The 21,092-nt window shown below is 43.2% G+C and overlaps 1 protein-coding gene across 1 annotated transcript in view; it reads left to right on the top strand.

The window, feature by feature from the left end:
* Positions 1 to 21,092, top strand: part of TMC1 (transmembrane channel like 1) — a 106,472-nt gene that overhangs the window by 49,110 nt on the left and 36,270 nt on the right. Inside the window, exons 8-10 of the mRNA XM_039910754.1 lie at positions 2,439 to 2,545; positions 4,500 to 4,598; positions 16,382 to 16,524. Coding sequence (XP_039766688.1) covers positions 2,439 to 2,545; positions 4,500 to 4,598; positions 16,382 to 16,524 — 349 coding nt within the window. The remainder of the gene's footprint in view (positions 1 to 2,438; positions 2,546 to 4,499; positions 4,599 to 16,381; positions 16,525 to 21,092) is intronic.

The following is a 21,092-nucleotide window of genomic DNA, read 5'->3' on the forward strand; positions in this document are numbered from 1 at the left end:
GAGGTGAGTTTTAACTGGGTTTTGAAGAGGGAAAGAGAATCAGTTTGGCGGAGGTGAGGAGGGAGGGCGTTCCAGGACCGCGGGAGGACGTGACCCAGGGGTCGAAGGCGGGATAGGCGAGACTGAGGGACGGTGGACGGTGAGGAGGTGAGGAGGCTCAGTCCCAAAGCACTTATGTACATATCCATAACATTTTAATGTCTATCTCCCCCTTTAGACTGTAAGCTCCTGGTGGGCAGGGAACATGCCTACCAACTCTTTTGCATTGTACTCTCCCAAGTGTTTAGTACAGTAGAGAAGACATATGCTCTAGTGGAAAGAACCTGGGCCTGGTAGTCAGAGGACCTGGGTTCTAATCCTAGCTCTGTCACTTATCTGCTGTGTGGCCTTGGGCAAATCACTTAACTTCTCTGTGTCTCAGTTTCTTTGTCTGTAAAATGGGGGCTCAATACCTGTTCTCCTTCCTACTTAGATTGTGAGCCCCATATAGGAGCTGATTAACTTGTATCTAGCCCAGCGTTTAATACAGTGCTTGACACATAAGTGCTTAACAAATATCACCATTTATTTATTTTTATTTTACAGTGCTCTGTTCAAAATGGGTTTTCAATAAATATGATGAACTGATTGAATGAAAACAAGAGCTTAGTTAGGAAAGGCCTCTTGGAGGAGATGTGATTTTTAGTAGGGCTTTGAAGATGGGGAGAGTGGTAGTCTGTTGGGAGGATGTCGGCAATGCGTCAGTGGTGAGATAGATGAGATCGAGATACAGTGAGAAGGTTGGTGTTAGAGGAGCGAAGTTTGCAGGTTGGGTTCTAGTAAAGCAGCAGGGGGTGGTCCACACTGTTGAAGACAGCTGAGAGGTCAAGGAGGATTAAGATGGAGTAGAGACCATTGGATTTGTTGAGAAGGTGGTCATTGGTACCTTAGAGAGGGCAGTTCCCATGGAGTGGAAGGGTGAGAAGCCAGATTGCAAGTGGTCAAGGAGAGAATTGGAGGAGAGGAAGAAGAGGCAGCAGGTATTAGCGCCTTGCTCAAGTTTTGAAAGGAATGGTAGGAGGGAGATGAGGTGGTGCCTGGAGGGTGTCATGAGGTCACAGAGGGGCATTTATAGGATAGGTGTTCTTTGGGCATGTTTGGAAACAGTAAGGAAGGGCCTTCTGGAGAGTGAGCAGCAGAAGATGATGGTCAGGGAGGGGGCAAGTGTTTTAATAAGGTGCAAAGGGATGGCGTTGGAGTTACAGGTAGAGAGAATAGATTTTAAGAGGAGGTGGGAAGTCTTCTTGCAATACTGCTGGGAAGTGTGGGTAGGAGTAGGGGGGATTGGGGAGGTGCTGGGGGGATTTTAGGAAGATTACGCTGGGTGGTTTCAATTTTCTTTGATGAAATTGAGGTCCCTAGAGGCAGCATATGGGGGAGAGAGGGAGACCCAACTTCCCTGTATATTGCTGCTTTGGGGCCAAAGGTGGACCCAAAAGGGGGACCATAAAATAGGGGACCAAATCCTCAACCAAAACTTTCGTTTGTGTCAGAATTGGTTTGGAGCCACAGTGTAGATTCCTGCCCTTCCCAATGCCTAGGTTGGTTCTCTGAACACCCTGCACAACTAAGAAAAACCTCTTCTCTGTACCATTATGCTTTTTGTTCCAGTAAACAGAGTTAAAACCAAAGTCAAAAAGTACTCTTCCAACAAGCTCCAGGTCAATGAAGTTGTTCCAGAGTTTCACTGTAGTAGTCTGTGTCAGGCTTGCAATTTCGCATTGTAAAGGGATGTGGTTCAAATGCCAATAGTTAGTAACCTGTTTCCATGGAGACAGTAGTAGTTATGAAAATGGGGTAATTTGAGAAATTACAGAGATGGAAATATCCAACCTTCTTTTGGCTGAGAATTGGACCTGTCTCACGCAAACACATGTAGCGTCTTTCAACGGTGTCCATCATGCCACCTACCAGGTCCAAAAATGGAGTCAGTTCCCATGCACAGACATGAAGCTAGCTTGCTGTGACATAACTTAGATGGGTAAGCAAATGCTGAGGGCTGTGCTGTGAGCTGAACTGGAGTGACCACACATGGGGCAGACAGCTAAAGCAACTCTAGAAATACCTGGAGATCTAACTTCAACAATTATGCCTAGTTTTGGAACGAGGGCCCCCAGCAGAAGACATGTCCTCCACTCAGAGTCAGAGGGTCTCTTCTGAAGCAAAGTCTCAGAAAGGCGAAGCCATATACAACAACATGGTCGACATGTTTTTAGTTGAAAATACATTCTGCAGTCCTTCAGTTGCAAACAGTAGTTAAAGCCATTAGCAGCAGCAGCATCTTCAAAGGTGAAAATGATCAATTTTAATTCCTTGTATTTTCTGCAAGCAGTTTAATCTTAGAGGAAAATTAAAGCAGGAGCTGTTATTTTAGTTTGGTCACTTTTTATTTTTTGTAGGTACATTTGGCTCCTCAGTTGCCTCCTATTTCCTGTTCTTGAGATGGATGTATGGCGTAAACATGGTTATGTTTGTTCTGACACTTGGCCTTATCATGATACCAGAGGTGAGACTATTGGGGAGTAGTTTGGAAAGTAGTTTGGTAAATGTCATAAAAAAAGTCCCCTTTGTCAGAACATAAAAACGAACAAGTTACATTTATCTTCCGGAGTGATGGTACACAGACTGTGCTGCGTCAATATGATGCTGCTTGGAGATTTGGAAATTCACCAGAAGATTCCAAACTTTTCCTGAAACTCTGATCCACCCTTCCTTCAAGGGCTAGAGGAAACTTCACCCTCATGAGTTCTCCAGGTCTCTGGGACCACCCAACTCTGAAACCAAGTGGATTTCTCTGGTTCTGCTCCATTCCAAACCTGTAGCTCTAACCTGAGGTGACCCCGAGGGCTTTGATTTGGGGACACTCTGGTGGGGTCACTTGCTGCCAGAGATAACAGATGATTCCTCTAACCCACTGATTCTTAGACTGTAACTCCTTGTGGGCAGGGAACATGTCTACCAACTCTGTTGTAGTGTGCTCTCCCAAGCACTTAGCTTAGTGCTCTGCACAAATTAAGCACTCAATAAATATCATTGATTGATTGATTAAAGTTAAGCAGTGGGGTAGATACAAGTTAATCCAGTTGGACACAGTCTCTGTCCCACATGGGGCTCACACTTTTACTCCCCATTTTATAGATGAGGTAACTGAGGCCCAGAGAATTTAAGTGACTTGCCCAAGGTCACCCAGCATGTGACGGAGCTGTGTTTCAAACCCAGTCCCATTTTCTATCCACTAATCTACACTGCTCCTCAGTATGACCCATACACTGGATCTGGACCACCAATTGATTTACTCACGTGGTGGGTCTGATTTGGGCTGTCAGTTAACTGGATCTGTGGTTTCCACTGTGTCTAGTAGCTCTGGAAGCTGAAGGTTGAGCTTGTTGTGGGCACAAAATATGTTTGATGTTACACTGTACTCTCCCAAGCACTTAGTATGGTGCTTTGCATACAGTAAGTACTCAATGAATATGATCAATTATATAATTATAATAATACTTCTTAGACAGGCTTGGGATCAGTAAGGAGCCACGGAAGGCAGAAGTACAGAAACTTCTGCCTCTAAAATTGTCTCTAAGCTCATTGTGGGCAGGGAATGCTTCTGTTGATTGTTATATTGTGCTCTCCCAAGTGCATAGTACAGTGCTCTGCACACAATAAGGGCTCAATAAATACCACTGACTGGCTGACTGACTGCCCCACTCCATCCTTTCCCACCACTGAGTGGATCAGCAAGGGGACATTTTGTTTGCAGTCCTCATTTGGGTAGTAAAAATCACCCACTCCATTTTCAATGAAGAGACCCTCTGCAAAACCCTTCTCCTAGTTCATCAGAATCCCAGGGAAGACCAGCACCCACTTAATCCTCTCTCCATACACCTCTTGAGCCTCTGCACTGGAAGCTGGACCCAGCCTAGCTTAGACCTCTCTGGGACTTCTGCATTCCAAAGAGGTTCCCTTGAGGTGGTCCCGAGCCAATCCATACCCCTTTAGCAGGTGCGTTATGCCCCACATTTGTCACAGGACTCAAGGACGGGGGCAGCATTCCCCCAGCTACTTAATTTCAACAATATGGTAAAAATCTTCCATTTCAAATATTAGGTGTCATTACTGGGCCAGCAGTGGGATGAAAATCTAATGCTGGATTTCTGTCATGTTGCCCACAAGAGGACAAGCGGCAGAAACATATGAATGTATAAATTCTACTTAAAAGGTGCTGAAAACATAGTGACTAGAGATCGATTGTGAGATTTATGTCAGGAAAACTCAAGGAAGAGGAAATGGAGACTAGTGTTGGTATTTATAAAGGAGTGTCTCGGGCTGGAAAGCATAATCATCTCTCATCAGAGAGGAGAAAAACGTCTGACCCAACAATGCTTTTTTAAGACATTTGTATGGATTGAGTTTATGATACTGCTTCTCAAAACGCTAACCATTTTCCACCTTTCTGGATACAGGCAACAATGGGTAAACCGTATGGAAGTTTACCTAGAAAGACCGTACCAAGAGCAGAAGAGCCAACAGCCATGAACTTTGGTGTTCTGTATGACTTCAGTGTAAGTGTCTTTCAAAAGAAGCGATATTGCAATCTCCTACATTAACCGGGCTCTCTGGGGAACTTGGCTTTCAGGACGTACTGAACATTTAATAGGCAAAACCTCCAGAGAGTCCGTTGCAAATGTGTAGCAATCAGTTCAAATCCCCATTTGAATATTTCTCAACACAGAGGGTTTCCTTAGCTGCAGAATATTATATTGAAATTCTGAGCCTAGATTTCCATTACAGTGCTTCTGTGACTTAAAGGAGAGAAACCTAGTAATAGGATGCTATGATTGAATGTAGATTAGACTTCAGAATGAAGCTGAACTCAAAGTTCAAAGAATGGAAACAAATATTCTTATTTCAATTTTTTTTCTTTAAAAAAAACAGTAGAGTCTGTCATCTAAACTTGTGTTTGCATCTCCGCAAACTCTTATTGCAGAATGACCGAGTCCCTTTCTGCCTCTCTAGAAGGTCAGAGATGTGAATCACTCCTTTTCCCTAAATATAATAATAATGATAATAATGACAATAATTGTAGTTGTGTTAAGCACTGACTGTACAAGCACTGTACAAAACACTGGAGTAAATACAAGATAATCATTGGACATAGTCCCCATACCATATGATGCTCACAGTCTTAGTAGTAGGGAGAACAGGTATTGACTTCCCATTTTACAGACAAGGCGACTGAGACCCCGAGAAGTCAAGTGACTTACACAAGGTCACACAGCAGGTAAGTGACAGCCAGGATTAGAACTCAGGTCTTCCGACTCCCAGACCTGTGCTCTTTCTGCTAGACCAGGCTGCCTCCTACTTAGTTTCCACATAGGTTATTTGGTAATATATTAGTAATTGTTGGGGATGGCATTTAAAAGTTGCTTCATTGACATTTATGCACCTCTTGAGAATACCTTGGGAATTTAATTAATGTGTGTGATAATAGGCATCATCATCATCATCATCAACAACAGCAGTAATTGAGTGCCTTCTCTATGCAGAGCACTATATGAGGGACTTGGAGAACGTACCATAGAAGTAAAAGACGTGGTCCCCGGAGCTTGCGATCCAAAGGAGAGGCCCAAATTGCTGAATGTACAGTGAATAAAAGTGTGAGACTATAGATACAAATGATAAAAACACAAGTGAGCCAAAAAATGATTAAACAATAAATGTATCAACCAGTCCATACATGAGTGCTAAGGTCTGGTGAGATGGCATGATGGAGAAGGCAGGGGGAGTGATTTCAGAGGTAAATTTTTAGGAAGACTTTGAGGATGGGGAAAGGGCAACACAGGAAGAGGGAAAAGTGTGAGCAATAGGTCAGAGAGGGGACAGTCCAAAGTAAGGTATATTTAAGAGGTTAGCTTGGGAGAAGAAAGAATCCAAGATGGGATGAAGAGGGATTAAAGAACAGATAAGTAAAATGGAGGGAGTGGTTGAGAGCCTTCACAGCAATAATTAAGAGTTTCTGTTTGGTGTGGAGAGAATAGCAGCATGGCCTAGTGGAAAGAGCACGGGCCTAGGAGTCAGAAGACCTGGGTTCTAATCCCAGCTATGCCAATTGCTTATTGTATTATCTAGGGCAAGTCATTTAACTTCTCTGTGCCTCTTCTCTGTGCCTCATTCCATCAACTGTAAAATAGGGATTAAATACCCATTCTCCCTCCTACTCTAGTGTGAGCCCCACGTGGGACAGAGACTTGTACAGCCTAATTAACTAGTACCTTCCCAGAGCTTAGAACAGTGTTTGACACGTAGTAAGTTAGAGAAGCAGCGTGGCTCAGTGGAAAGAGCACGGGCTTTGGAGTTAGAGGTCATGGGTTCGAATCCCCGCTCGGCCACTTGTCAGCTGTGTGACTTTGGGCAAGTCACTTAACTTCTCGGTGCCTCAATTACCTCATCTGTAAAATGGGGATTAAGATTGTGAGCCCCACGTGGGACAACCTGATTCCCCTGTGTCTACCCCAGCGCTTAGAACAGTGCTCGGCACATAGTAAGCGCTTAACAAATACCAACATTATTATTATTATTATTATTATTAAGTGCTTAACAAATACCATTAAAAAATAGGCAGCCTTTGGATGTTTTTGAGTAGGACTTTGATATGTCTCACTATGTAAGTAAGGGTGGACAGGAAGCTAGGAAGAGGGCAAGTTATGGGAGGGAACATGAGAAGTTCTGCTTTGTATGTATTGAGTTAAAAGTTCTAGCAGGCCATCCAAATGGAGACGTCCCAAGGACAGGAGGAAACATGAAATTGTAGAGCCAGTTCAGGGCTTTGTCAGGAATGGATATTTAGACATTGGAGTCCTTAAATAGATGGAGTAGCTGAAGCACATGAGTGAATAAACTCCCCGAGAAAATAAATATGTAGGGAGACAAATAGAAGAACCAGACCTGAGCAAGTCTGCAAATTGTCTGCAACATTATTGAATTCATTGTGTATCAATGAGTGGTATTTATTGAGTGTTTACTGTGTGCTTAGCAGAGTACTAAGCACTTGGGAGAGTACAGTATAACAGAGTTGGTTATACACATTCCCTGCTCACAATGAGTTTACAGCCTAGAGGAGGCATTTGTTCTGCTGGTTTTCAACATGCTATGTAAACTGATTTGTTTTTGAAGCAGTGACTTTTTTTTCATACAGCTGTGGAATTCGGGAAGCGAATAAGATAGTTGTGACTCTCAGCCTAGCCAAGGGTTCGCTCAGCTTTGTGGTCAGAACAAGATGTCCTCCCTTTTCCCTACTGCTATGTCAGTCAGCAGCAGCCAGACCCAAGCTCCAAAGGAGCACCATGAATTCACATTAAATTCTGGGGTTCGGTAGGTGGACACATTGTCTGCACACACAGGTTTGAGTGAATCATACTCTTTGGGTTCTCAGTGGATAACTTGGGCCAAGGCCCCATTAAATGACAAGTTCCCCCAACAGATGAGCATGATCACTTTAACTCTACAATTCCATCCTGGATTATCCACTCTGTGATTGTTCCTCTGTCACTAATCACATGGTTTAAGGCGATCCAGCATCAAATTCAGCATGTAGCAGTTTCTGAGTTTTCTCTATTATTTCTGGAGCACTGTAAACTGTTACATTCCCCCCTTACCTTTCATTCACTGTCACTCGACTTTGAGTGCTTACTGTGTGCAGAGCACTGTACTAAGCACTTGGGAGAGTACTATATAACAATCAGCAGACACATTCCCTGCCCACTCTGAGCTTACAGTCTTCAGTCGACCTCCCACGCAGCCCAGAGCTTCCATATTACCAAGGCTCTGGGGTCCGTGGTGGGTCGTTCGATGGCAGGGGTATGCACCCCACTCCCACCCAACACCCCCAACTGTCTCTATATATTTTCAAACGTTGGGAAGGTTGTGGCAGCTTGTACCAAGGACTGTTTACCCGAGTGGTGAAATTCCCAAAGACTGTCCCCTTCAAGTACTGTCTAGATTGTAAGCTCGTTGTGGGCAGGTAAGGGGTCTGTTTATTGTTTTTTTGTATTCTCCCCAGTGGTTAGTAAGATCCTCTGTGCACAGTAAGCGCTCAATAAATACGACTGACTATTTAACTGATAGACTTCTTACTGTCGATAGGTGTTGGATTTTTATCCTGTGTTTACTGTGCTTGCATGATGTGGACAGGGGTTGTGTCTGTTCTGATTGTACTGTAGCTCCCCCAGGATTTAACACAGTGCTCGGCACCTAGTAAGTGCTTAACAAATTCCATAATGATTATTATTCTAATTAATTAATTACAGGATGCATTAAGTGCTTACAATGTATTAATGGTTGGTGTAGTTACAAGGTTATAAATCCTTTACAAACTTACAAGGTTATAAGACATAGTCCCTTTCCCACATGGGACTCACCATCTATCTTGTCCGCATTTTACAGAGGAGAAGGAAACTTAGGGTCAGAGAGGTTAAGTGACTTGCCTATGGCCACACAGCGGGTGAGAGGCAGTGCTAGGATCAGAACCCTCTATTCAGACTGGGAGCCTCTTGGGAGCTAGAGATGGGGTTTGAATAGATTTTATTGAATTATCCCATTGATTGGAACAGCGTTTTAGTTAATCCATGGTATTTACTGAGCTCTTTGTGCAGAGCACTGTACTAATCGTTTGGGAGAGTACAATAGAGGTGGTAGACATGATCTCTGCACTCAAGGATCTTACAGTTGAAGGGGGAGACAGGCATTAAAATAAATTACAAGTAGGGGAAGCAACAGGGGATGAGGATATGTACATAAGTGCTTTGTGAGTGGGGATGGATGGCAAGTATTTCAGTGCTTAGGGGTGGGAATAAATGCATGGGAGAGGAAGTAGAGAGAGAAAATAGGGTGGGAGGAGCATTATAAGTGCTTAATGAATGCTATCATTAATTCATGCAATCATTTATTCACTATGTACTGAACTGAGCAATGGGATATAATATTCAGAGTCTCTGGAATCCAAAGAGCCCCAAATCAAAAAAATAAAGGGGTGGAGAAGGGTCGGTGAGACAGACATCCTTATATAGGTAAAGGTGAACATAATAAAATCACAAAAACAACATTGAGTCCAGGGCATTGATAAACATGAAAACACAATGGGAAAATTACAGTTAACGGATTAGAATTTCGGGTTCCTCACCTCTCAGGTGTGGTTGTTAATAATAATAATGATGATGATAACAATAATAAGAACAATCTGAATAAATCCCAAAGAAGGGAATTCATATGTGGATGACGTTATGGAGCTAAATATGCTAATTAGCCAGGGAAGCTTTAGCTTGTGAATAGCCAACTTTCAAAACACAAAGAGTTTTCCTGCCAGTCTTTGGGTACCCAAGTCAATTCATTATGTCATGAAGTGAAAGTTCTTCAACCTATTTCATCCTTAGCCTGTGTTTTCGATTCATTTTCGCACCAAGCATGTCTGATATGATTGCTAAGTAGTTAACTAAACCTCTTCAATTATTTTCCTATGTAAAATTACTAATAACGCTTGCAGATCAGGCAATCTGTATAGCTTTTAAAGAGGCAAGTGAAATATTAATACATGATAAATACAGATTATTTGCATTAGGACTGGCTAAATGATAAGTCTATTTGTTTGGCTTTAAATATGCAAACATGATGTCTTCAGTTATAGAAAGGAGAGTCATCTGATCTGTTGCAAAGAGAGGGAACTCAAAAAATCAAGATTCTAAATCGATGTGTTCTTGTTTGCCTGCTTATCCTGGATTTGTAAGTCCCCCTTTTTACTTTTTAAAGCAAAATCTAGTGATTCATGGCCAGTTAGCTATGCCAAAGTATTAAAATGCTTTCTAAACTATTGTAGGAAATCTAGCAGCAACCCAATAGGAGAATTAAAACATTTAGGTAATCCCTTCACTGTATCTGAAATATAATATTGCTTCTTTTGACCCAACTGGGACACTGTGGAACAACATGTTTTTAGATTTCTAGGGAGTCTACTGGCTTTTGGTTGTCAACCTCATTCCCACCTAAGAGATGATTCCAACATTCGATTACCTATTCATTATACATTATGCAGACCTACCCCAATAAAATCAGTTTTCAAGGAAACTAAAAATGGAATTATTAGAACCAAGAAGGGTTAAAACTTTCAAATCAGGACCAGGAGGATATAATCTGATGATTATAGATGATGATAGATGATTGAATCTATCATTCATTCAATCAATCAATGGTTTTTATTAAGCACTTACCTTGTGCAGAACACTATACTAAGCGAGTGAGAGAGTACAGCAAAACAGAGTTGGTAGACACAATCCCTGCTCACAAGGAGTTTACAGTCTAGAAGTGGAGAGAGACATCAAAATAAATTATAGATGGATATCTACATACATGCTGTGGGGCAGGATAAGGGGTGAATATCAGATTGCTCAAGGGGAACAGACCCAATTGCATAAGCCACAAAACGGAGGGCTCAAACAGGGAAGTGAGGGCTTAGTTGGGGAAGGCTTCTTGGAGGAGATGTGATTTTAGTGGGGTTCTGAAGCAGGGGAGAGTGGTGGTCTGTAGGATATGAAGAGGGAGGGAGTTCCTGGCCAGTGGGATGAAGTGGGCAAGGGATCAGCTATGAGAAAGACAAGAACTAGATACAGAGAGAAGGTTGGGGTTAGAGGTTTGAGGCGTGCAGGTTGGGTTGTAGCAGGAGATCTCTGGGGCTTTTAATTCTGAAATCTCTATCTTGGTCCGTTGGCAAGTATTCTCAGACAGGGGATCGGAGACACTGACAAGAGCAACTATTAGGGAAGCTGAAATTGGGATCTTGATTACTTCATTCCCTTTCCTTCCCCCATCCATGAGACTACAGAAAACCAAGTGGCTCTACTCAAGGTCCCAGAGAGCACGACAGCTATCAAACTAATAATTCACTGAAAGGAAAGGACTGAGACAAAAATCACCGCCAAAGCAAGTGAGCATAATTTGATGAGGAGAGAAAATCAAGGAATCTGCAGAGCTAATGAGGCAATGTTCACCTCATGACTTTGAAATGTTGGCCTTGCTCCTTTGGGAGTCTGGATGGGTGAGAAATGGTTCCACGACCCAGGGAGGATGGCCTAGTATGATGGAGCTGTCTAAGATGCCCTGAGTAATCTCATGACTAGTATAGTGTCAGTTTCACCCCTAATTAGGGGGCAAAAAATGGAACAGAATGTCTTCTGAGACTTTTCACGTGAGGCAGCATGGCCTAGTGGAAGGAGACTGGGCCTGAGAGTCAGTGGACCTGGGTTCTAATCCAAGATCTGCCACTTCCCTGCTGTGTGACTTTGGGTAAGTCACTAAACTTTTCTGTGCCTCAGTTTCCTCAACTGTAAAATGGGTATTCAATACCTGTCCTCCGTCCTAACTTAGATTGTTAGTCCCATGTGGGACAGGGACCGTGTCTGACATGATGAAATTATATCTACTCTAGTGCTTAGAACAGTGCTTGATCCATAGTAAGTGCTTAACAAACACCATAATTGTTATTATTATTATATTCTGGGGAAGAGAAAACAGCCATACAGTGGATGTATTTGGGACTGGGACCCAGGAGAGTGGCCATCCATCCTTTTTGGATGTCCCCACTAACAATAATAATAATGATGGTATTTGTTAAGCGCTTACTATGTGCTAAGCACTGTTCTAAGCACTAGGGTAAACATTATCAGGTTGGAGGCAGTCCCTGTCCTACATGGGGCTCACAGTCTTTAATCCTCATTTTACAGATGAGGTAACTGAGGCACAGAGAAGTAAGGTGACTTGCCTGAGGTCACACAGCAGAGAAGTGAAGGGGCTGAGATTAGAATCCAGGTCTTTCTGGCTCCCAGGCCCATCCTTTATCCACTATGCCACATTGCTTCTCATCACTAACCCCTTTGGAGTTAGTCTGCCCGCCACCTAAAACTCAACATGAGCAAGACTGAGCTCCTCATCTTCCCTCCCAAGCCCGGTCCTCTCCCAGACTTCCCTATCACCGTGGATGGTACGACCATCCTTCCCGTCTCTCAGGCCCGCAACCTCGGTGTCATCTTTGACTCATCTCTCTCATTCACCCCACACATCCGATCCGTTACCGAGACCTGCCGGTCTCACCTTTACAATATTGCCAAGATCTGTCCTTTCCTCTCCACCCAAACGGCTACCTTACTGCTACAGGCTCTCGTTATATCCCGGCTAGACTACTGTGTCAGCCTTCTCTCTGATCTCCCTTCCTCCTCTCTCGCCCCGCTCCAGTCTATTCTTCACTCCGCTGCCCGGTTCATCTTCCTGAAAAAACGTTCTGGGCATGTCACTCCCCTTCTTAAACACCTCCACTGGTTGCCTATAAACTTCCGCTCAAAACAAAAACTCCTCACTCTAGGCTTCAAGGCTCTCCATCACCTTGCCCCTTCCTACCTCTCCTCCCTTCTCTCTTTCTACTGCCCACCCTGCACACTCCGCTCTACTGCCGCCCACCTCCTCACCGTCCCTTGGTCTCGCCTATCCCGCCGTCGACCCCTGAGCCACGTCCTCCTGCGGTCCTGGAATGCCCTCCCTCCTCACCTCCGTCAATCTAATTCTCTTCCCCTCTTCAAATCCTTACTTAAAGCTCACCTCCTCCAAGAGGCCTTCCCAGACTGAGCTCCCCCCTTTTTCCCTCTGCTCCCTCTACCCCCCTTCACCTCTCCGCAGCTAAACCCTCTTCTCCCCCATTCCCCTCTCCTCCTCCCCCTCTCCCGTCCCACCCCCTCAGCACTGTACTCATCCACTCGACTGTATATATCTTTATCACCCTATTTATTTTGTTTATTTTGTTTAATAAGATATACATCACCTTGATGCTATTTAGTTGCCATTGTTTTTATGAGATGTTCTTCCCCTTGACTCTATTTATTGCCACTGTTCTTATCTGCCTGTCTCCCCGATTAGACTGTAAGCCCGTTAAAGGGCAGGGACTGTCTCTATCTGTTGACGATTTGTACATTCCAAGGGCTTAGTACAGTTCTCTGCACATAGTAAGCGCTCAATAAATACTATTGAATGAATGAATGAATGAATGAATGGAGCCCTGGCTTCCCCATCTCTTCCTGAGGGATAATAATCCCATTGCCTCCCTCACCTCAGAATACGGGAGTTAAGTGAGTGAAATTGCTGAAGACCTTTGCACTCTTTATAATAATAATAATAGTAATAAACAACTCCTCCTGTGACTGTACTATATTCAGTAGTATTATATTCAGGAGAATTCCTTGAAAGAGGTCTGAAGATTCAAATGTGGAGAGGAGAAAGGGAGTGGAGGAGGAAGGGAGTGGAGGAGGGATGAATGAGTACCATTTGTGTGGTAAAGCCACTACTGATCCAATTGATTGATGGATACTTTAATATTTACTGAATGACTATGGCTTGTTAGATGTGGTAAAACGTATTAAACGATTTGCAGTTTCTGCCCTCCAGAGCTTGTATAGTAGGAAAATAAATTGGCTCTATATCTAGTCTCTGGTTTTTGACCTTACAATTTTTAATTTAATTTGGACCAGAGGAAAGAGATGTTCAGATCAGCATAATGTTTACAGAAGTAGATGTGCTCTCCCTGATTCCCTTTGGGTTTCTAGGATGATGGAGGGACTAAAGAAGAGTCTTATGTGTGAACAAAGGTTTGGTGTAGTGGATGCCAAGTGGGAAATTATTCAAAGTGTATGGGACTGTGAAGAAAACCTGGAGAAGTAGAAGAAGGAAACAAGCTAAGGGGAACAAAAAAGACTGTCCAATTTGCCTGAGGGAGTTAGCAGTTGGAGCAGCAGTATTTATTGAGAATTCTTTTGGTGCTGTGCGCTGAACAAGGTTCTTGGGAAGTACAGATAACAAAGATACCTATCCTCTACCCACAAGGAGTTTACACTTTAATGGGGGAGGCAAACATAAAAATATTTACAACTAGAGAGTTCAAAATAAAATAAACTGATCAGACATATATGTATGACATGACATCAATCGATCAATGGAGTTTATTGACTGCTCGCTGTATACAGAACATCTTACTAAACACTTGGGAGAGCACAATTCAACAGAATTAGCTGACATATTCCCTGGCCATAATGAGCTTACAGTCTAGGGAGGGAGACAGACATTAGAATGAATAAATAAGTCATTTAGAATATATAATTTAAAGATGACCGTAAGTGCTGTGGGGGTGGGGATTGGGTGAATATCAAATGTCCAAAGGTCACAGATCAAAGTTCTAGACTGTGAGCCGTTGTGGGCAGAGATTGTCTCTGTTGCTGAATTGTACTTCGAAAGCACTTAGTACAGTGCTTTGCACACAGTAAGTGCTCAATAAATACGATTGAATGAATGAATGACACAGAAGAGACAGCAAGCTGGGGAAAAGAGAGATTAATTGGGGAAGTAGTGGGAGAATTAACTGGGGATCTTGAACTTTAGTGTGAGGGTAAGGAATGTATTTTTTACTTTTATTGTATGTTTCCATGCACCTAGTTCAGTGGTCTTGACGCTTCTTCCCCTTGACGCTGTTTAGTGCCATTGTTCTTGTCTGTCCGTCTCCCCCGATTAGACTGTAAGCCCGTCAAACGGCAGGGACTGTCTCTATCCGTTGCCGACTTGTTCATCCCAAGCGCTTAGTACAGTGCTCTGCACATAGTAAGCGCTCAATAAATACTATTGAATGAATGAATGAATGGTCTGCACAAAATAGGCTCCCAGTAAACACATAATGATAGTGGTGATGGCAATGGCGATGATGATGATGGAGATGAAGATGGTGATGACAATGGTGTCTCCTACCATAAATAATGGAAGAGGTTTGGGCCGGAGGCTTCAGGACCTAGAATTTACGTGGAGGAATAGTAACAGTAAGCAAGTGGAAAGCCGTGTAAGTGTAATGAAGTGTGGAAGATATGAGGGCTTAGTTCAGTTCAGTTCAGGTTGAGTTCTGTGTCTCCTTCTCTTCTCCATCTACACCCACTCCCTTGGAGAAGTCATTCGCTCCCATGGCTTCAACTACCATCTCTATGTGGATGATATCCAAATCTCTATCTCCAGCCCTGGTCTCTCTCCTGCTCTCCAATCTCACATCTCCTCCTGTCTTCAAGGCATTTCTACTTGGATGTCCTCCCGTCACTTCCAACTTAGCATTTCCAAAACAGAGTTCCTTATCTCCACACCCAAACCCTGTCCTCCCCTGACTTTCCCATCCCTGTAGATGGCACCACCATCCTTCCTGTTTCACAAGCCTGTAACCTTGGGATTATCCTTGACTCCTCTCTGATATTCAACGCACATATTCAATCCATCACTAAATGCTGTTGCTCCCACCTTCACAACATCACTAAAATCTGCCCTTTCCTCTCCATCCAAACTGCTACCATGTTAATACAATCACTCATCTTATCCTGCCTGGGTTACTGCATCAACCTCCTTGCTGGCCTCCCAACCTTCTGCCTCTCCCCACTCCAGTCATACTTCACTCTGCTGCCCAGATCATTTTTCTATAAAAACATTCAGGATATGTCACCCCGCTCCTCAAAAAACTCCAGTGGTTGCCCATCCACCTCTGCATCAAATAAAAACTCCTCACCATTGGCTTTAAAGCACTCCTCCACCTTGCCCCCCCCATCTCACCTCCCTTCTCTCCCAGCATGCACACTTTGCTCCTCTGGTGCTAACCTTCTCACTGTGCCTCCACTTCGCCTGTCTCGCTGTCAACCCCTGGTCCATGTCCTGCCTCTGGCTTGGAACACCCTCCCTCCTGAGATCCGACAGACAATTACTCTTCCTCTCTTCAGAGTCTTACTGAAGCCAAGAGGCCTTCCCAGACTAAGCCCCCCTTTTTCTCATTTCCCACTCCCTTCTGTGTCACCCTGACTTGCTCCCTTTGCTCTTCCCCCCTCCCAGCCCCACAGCACTTATATACATATCTGTAATTTTATTCATTTATATTGATGTCTGTTTCCCACCTCTAGACTGTCAGCTCATCGTGGGCAGGAAATGTGACTGTATTGTTGTATTGTACTCTCCTAAGAGCTTAGTACAGTGCTGTTCACACAGTAAGTGCTCAATAAATACTAGTGAATGAATGAATTAATTAATTAATAGTTCCATCTTGTGACTGATTAGAAGTCACTGCATTCACAGTGAACTGTGGTTGTCAGTCATCTTGGCAACAGATCATTCACTATTAAACAGAGCATGACAGGGATCTTACCCAGAGTCACTACTGTTTTCTCATTCCTTGTTACATTTGCTATTATTTTGCGCCATGACTTTTGACTCTATAGATTAAGTTGATTTGTCTTTGGATTTTCAGGGCATGGCACAATATTCGGTTCTCTTTTATGGATATTACAGCAATCAGCGAACAATCGGATGGCTGAAGTTCAGACTGCCACTTTCCTACTTTCTTGTAGGAATAGCTTGCATAGGATACAGCTTCCTTGTTGTCATCAGATCGTAAGTTCCATCTGCCTCGAGGGGAGCAAAAATAATGATTTTTGTAACTGAGTGAGGAGTGATTTTGAACACTGACTCTGATTTGTTGATGTTTCATGTTCCAAGGGCACACAGATGGGTTGAATGGTACACCTAGTTCTCCCATGACCCAGAAGTTGCATTCTTGAAATATCAATCAATTAGTGGTATTTATTGAGCATTTACTTTGTTCATGGAATTGTTTTAAGCACTTGGGAGAGTACAATAAAGGTGGTCCACCCAATCCCTGCCCTCAAGGAGCTTGCTGTCTAGCAGGGAAGCACTGTTCTAAGCATTGGGGTAGATACAACAAGAAAATCAGGTCAGACAAAGGCCCTGTTCTACAAGGGCTTCACTATCTAAGTGTGAAAGAGAATAGGTATTAGACCCTCATTTTGCAGATGAGGAAGCTGAGGCCCAGTGAAGTTAAGTGACTTGGCTAAAGTAAGTATTTATCTCCATTTTACATCTGAGGAAACTGCGGTGCATAGCAGTTAACAGACTTTCCCAAGGTCACCCAGCTGGTAAGTAGTGGAACCCCTCATGAAGAAAAACTTTTCTTCTGACACTACATCACTCTTTACCTAAACAGGCTCATTTAGTCAATGAACATCCTGTTTTCCCTGATAATCAATAAATCAATGGTGTTTATTGAGTGCTTACTATTTGCAGAGGACTCTACTAAGTGCTTGGAAGAGTACAATACAACACAATTAGCACACACATTCCCTAACGAGCTTACAATCTAGAGGGGAAGACAGACATTAATATGAATCATTAGGTAATTTATAATGTATGATTTAAAGATATGAATCTAAGTGTTATGGGGTCGCAGGTGGAGTGAATATCAAATGTCCAAAGGTCACAGATCCAAGTGCATACATGGCAGAGAAGGGAGAGTGAGCCGGGGAAAAGAGGACTTAATTGGGAAAGGCCTCTTGGAGGAGATGTGTCATTAATAACACTTTGAAGTTGGGGAAAGTGATGGTCTGGCATATGTGGTGAGGAGGGAGTTCCAGGCTAGGGGAGGGATGTGGGAAAGGGATCGGCAGTGAGATGGATGAGATCAGGACACAGTGAGTAAGCTGGCACTAGAAGAGCAGAGTGTGTGGGCTGGGTAGTGTAGGAGACCAGTGAGGTACGGTAAGATGGGGCAAGCTGATTGAGTGCTTTAAAGCCAATAGAAAGGAGTATCTGTTTCTGGCAGAGGTAAATGGGCAACCACTGGAGATTCTTGAGGAGTCAGGAGACATGGACAGACGTTTATGCTGATAAATGATCTGTGGAGTGGGGAGAGACAGGAGGCAGGGAGGTCAGCAAGGAGGCTGATACAGTAAGCAGGATAGGCTAATCGCTTAGATTAACATGGTAGCAGTTTGGCTGGAGAGGAAAGGGGGGATTTTAGCAATGTTTTAAAGGTAGAATGGACAGGATTTTGTGGCAGATTGACTATATGGGTGGAATGAGAGAGATGAGTTGAGGAAAATGCCAAGGTTATGGGCCTGTGTGATAGGGAGGACACTGGTTGTCTAAAGTGATGGGAAAGACAGGGGGAGGACATGCTTTCGGTGAAAAGATAAGAAGTTCAGTTTTGGACATGACGGTGCTCTAGCCAAAGTAAGTAGTGAAAATATGTGTTATGGCAACCCTAAGTGTACACTATTTTAAAGCCAGGCTTGTGTGGGATTCTTTCAATTCCAAGAGGGAACAATTACAAGTGAAGTATGAAATTGCCTTGATGTTGCTTCTCATTATGAGTTAGCCTCTCATACCGCAAAGAGGGAAAGATCTGGAACAAGATAACATATCAGCCTTTTAGCAATTGAAAGGTATAAACAAATACTGTTTGTTCCAAAAACACTGGAAACCCAAATTTTGACCCCCTGTTTTCCTTTCCAGCCTGCTTTGCGTTTGTAGTATCCATGCATATTGGGGAAGGTGCATCTTTTTAAAGCCTACCCTAGCCATCTTACAAATATTTCAGCAATGTAAAATCATGATAAACAAATGGCCCTCGTTATGACTGCTGTAGTAATTAGATGTCTATTTGTGGTTTGCTTTGGAAAAAGGATTTATTTGATTCTAGGAAAGAATTTCAGGGGGGAATAAAGTAACTTCCCATTTATTTTTCTACATGAAAAGCATCTGCAGCAGCAGACTCAGGAGGATTGATAGGAAGCTAGGTAAATCAGTAAATTAATGTGGTCAGTTGGACCACTGAGGTCATGTACTAGCCTTTAATTAATTTCCTGCCCTATCTTAGGTTGAGAGTTAAAAATCTCAACTGAGACTTAATTTTCTGTTCATGCAATGTTAAGTGACCATATGCTGAATAACTAGCATCTATCTGAAAGTGCTGGGGTAGAAAAGATATGTTGGAATATTGGACAGGTAGCTTCCCTACCAATTAACTTTTAAGCCATCCCTCGTCTCTTGGACAGGCTGATCTTAATTCAAGAAAAAGTAGTATCAGAGATATATGTCTAAGGTGGTTATTTAAGTATCTGATCACCTTAACTTTGGGGAGTTGAAATGTATCTCAAAAAATACAGCATACATCACTGCCTATATTGCTTTGGTCATGAACCTTGAAAGGGAACCGTAGGTGAGTATCATCACCATCAACCAGAGAAGCAGAGTAGCCTAGTGGGAAGAGCATGGGCCTGGGAGTCAGAGGACCTGGGTTCGAATCCTGATCCACCACTCCTGCTGTGTGACCTTGGGCCAGTTACTTCACTTCTCTCTGCCTCAGTCACCTCATCTGTGAAATGGGGATTAAGACTGTGAGCTCTATGTGGGACAGAGACTGTGTCCATCTGATTAGCTTGTATCTACCCCAGAGCTTAGTACAATGCTTGGCTCATGGTAAGTGCTTTACAAATACCATAGAACCAATCATAGAATCATAAAGTTGGAAAGACCTTGAGAGATCACCTCAAGGACCCTGCCTTCAGGCAAGTGAATAAGTAAATCATCCATGGTAGTTGATTGTGTTATTTTTTTCAAGATCTCCAGGGTTAGAGAGTCCATAGCCTTCATTGGTGGTCCATTTCAGTGTTTTATGACTCTAAGAGTCAAGAAATTCTTCCCACTCCAAATTTCTCCTGCTTTAATTTAAGCTCATTTTGTTGTTTTCAGTAATTATGATCTAGAGCGTCAAGCTAAACTGGGCTCGTTAATAGAACATGGGCCTGGGAGTCAAAGGGATCTGGGTACTAATCCCAGCTCCACCACCTGTCTGCTGTGTGACCTTGGGCAAGTCACTTCACTTATCTGGGCCTCAGTTACCTCATCTGTAAAATGGGGATTAAGACTGTGAGCCTCATGTGGAACAGGGACTATGTCCAGCCTGATTTGCTTGTATTCACTCCACCTCGCACATAGTAAGCGCTTAACAAATTCCAGAATTATTCTTATTCTTATTATTATTCTCAACATGACAGGCGAGCGAAAACAAATGACAGAAAAAAGATTCAATAAGCAAATAACCTTTGCATCATGGTATCTCAGTACCTTATGCGACGGTGAAAACAGTCATCGGCTTATAAGATCTTCGAGTGCATGAACTGGCCACAGGTATGGAGTTGCTATTGTGGCACTGAGCGAGAGTAGACTACCTCTCTCCAAAACCTCCCAGGGACTTTGAGTGATCTTTACCCAGAAAAAAAGAATTTTTGTCGCCAAAGAATCCGTGGTGGTTAAATGAAGAGTATATGAGGAAGTAGAGTATGCTAGAAAAAATAGGCCATTTCCTTTGTTTCAACAATTATACTTCAAAAACCTCCCCAAAGTTGGACCTACACCTCACTGTGGTAGGGAGGTGAATGGTCCAAAAGTAAGTGGTAAAAATTTCTGGCCCAAGGACCATTGAGAGGAGCACACATGGTGGAAAGTTTTTTTAATTTTTTTTTCCCAAGGTATTTGTGTAGCATATGTGCCATCTATGTGCCAAACACTCTTCTAAGTGCTGGGGTAGACACAAGTTATTCAGGTTGGACACAGCCCGCTTGGGGCTCACAGTCTAAATAGGAAGGAGAACAGGGATTGAATCTCCATTTTGCAGATGAGAAAACAGAAGCACAGAGAAGTTAGGTAACTTGCCCAAGGTCACCCAGCAAGCAATTGGTGGAATGAGGATTAGAACCCAGGTCCTCTGACTCCCAGGCCTAAGCTCTTTCCACTAGGCCACACTGTTCCTCTAGAGGTTCAACAAGAATCCTGAAACTAGTTGGTTAACAAGGGTAGCAAAGACAATGGAGGTCAAAGAGGAGGTTTCCCTGGCAACCACCTTCTGATCTTTCGCCCCACAGCACAGCATCGGTCATATATGTATATTTTTAATAAGCATACAAAAGCCAACTATCATGCAGGTCTTCATGATTATGAAGATGATTATGGTGTTTGTTAAACACTTTCTATGTGTCAAGTTACTGTACCAAACTCTGGGGTAGATAGGAGGTCAGTCTGGTCACGTGCAGTTCCTATCCCACGTGGGGCTCAGAGTCCCCATTTTACAGAGAAGAAAACTTAGGCTCAGAGAAGTGACATGA

The sequence above is a fragment of the Ornithorhynchus anatinus genome, chromosome X5 (genome assembly GCF_004115215.2).
Source record: "Ornithorhynchus anatinus isolate Pmale09 chromosome X5, mOrnAna1.pri.v4, whole genome shotgun sequence".
Taxonomy (NCBI): Eukaryota; Metazoa; Chordata; class Mammalia; order Monotremata; family Ornithorhynchidae; genus Ornithorhynchus; species Ornithorhynchus anatinus.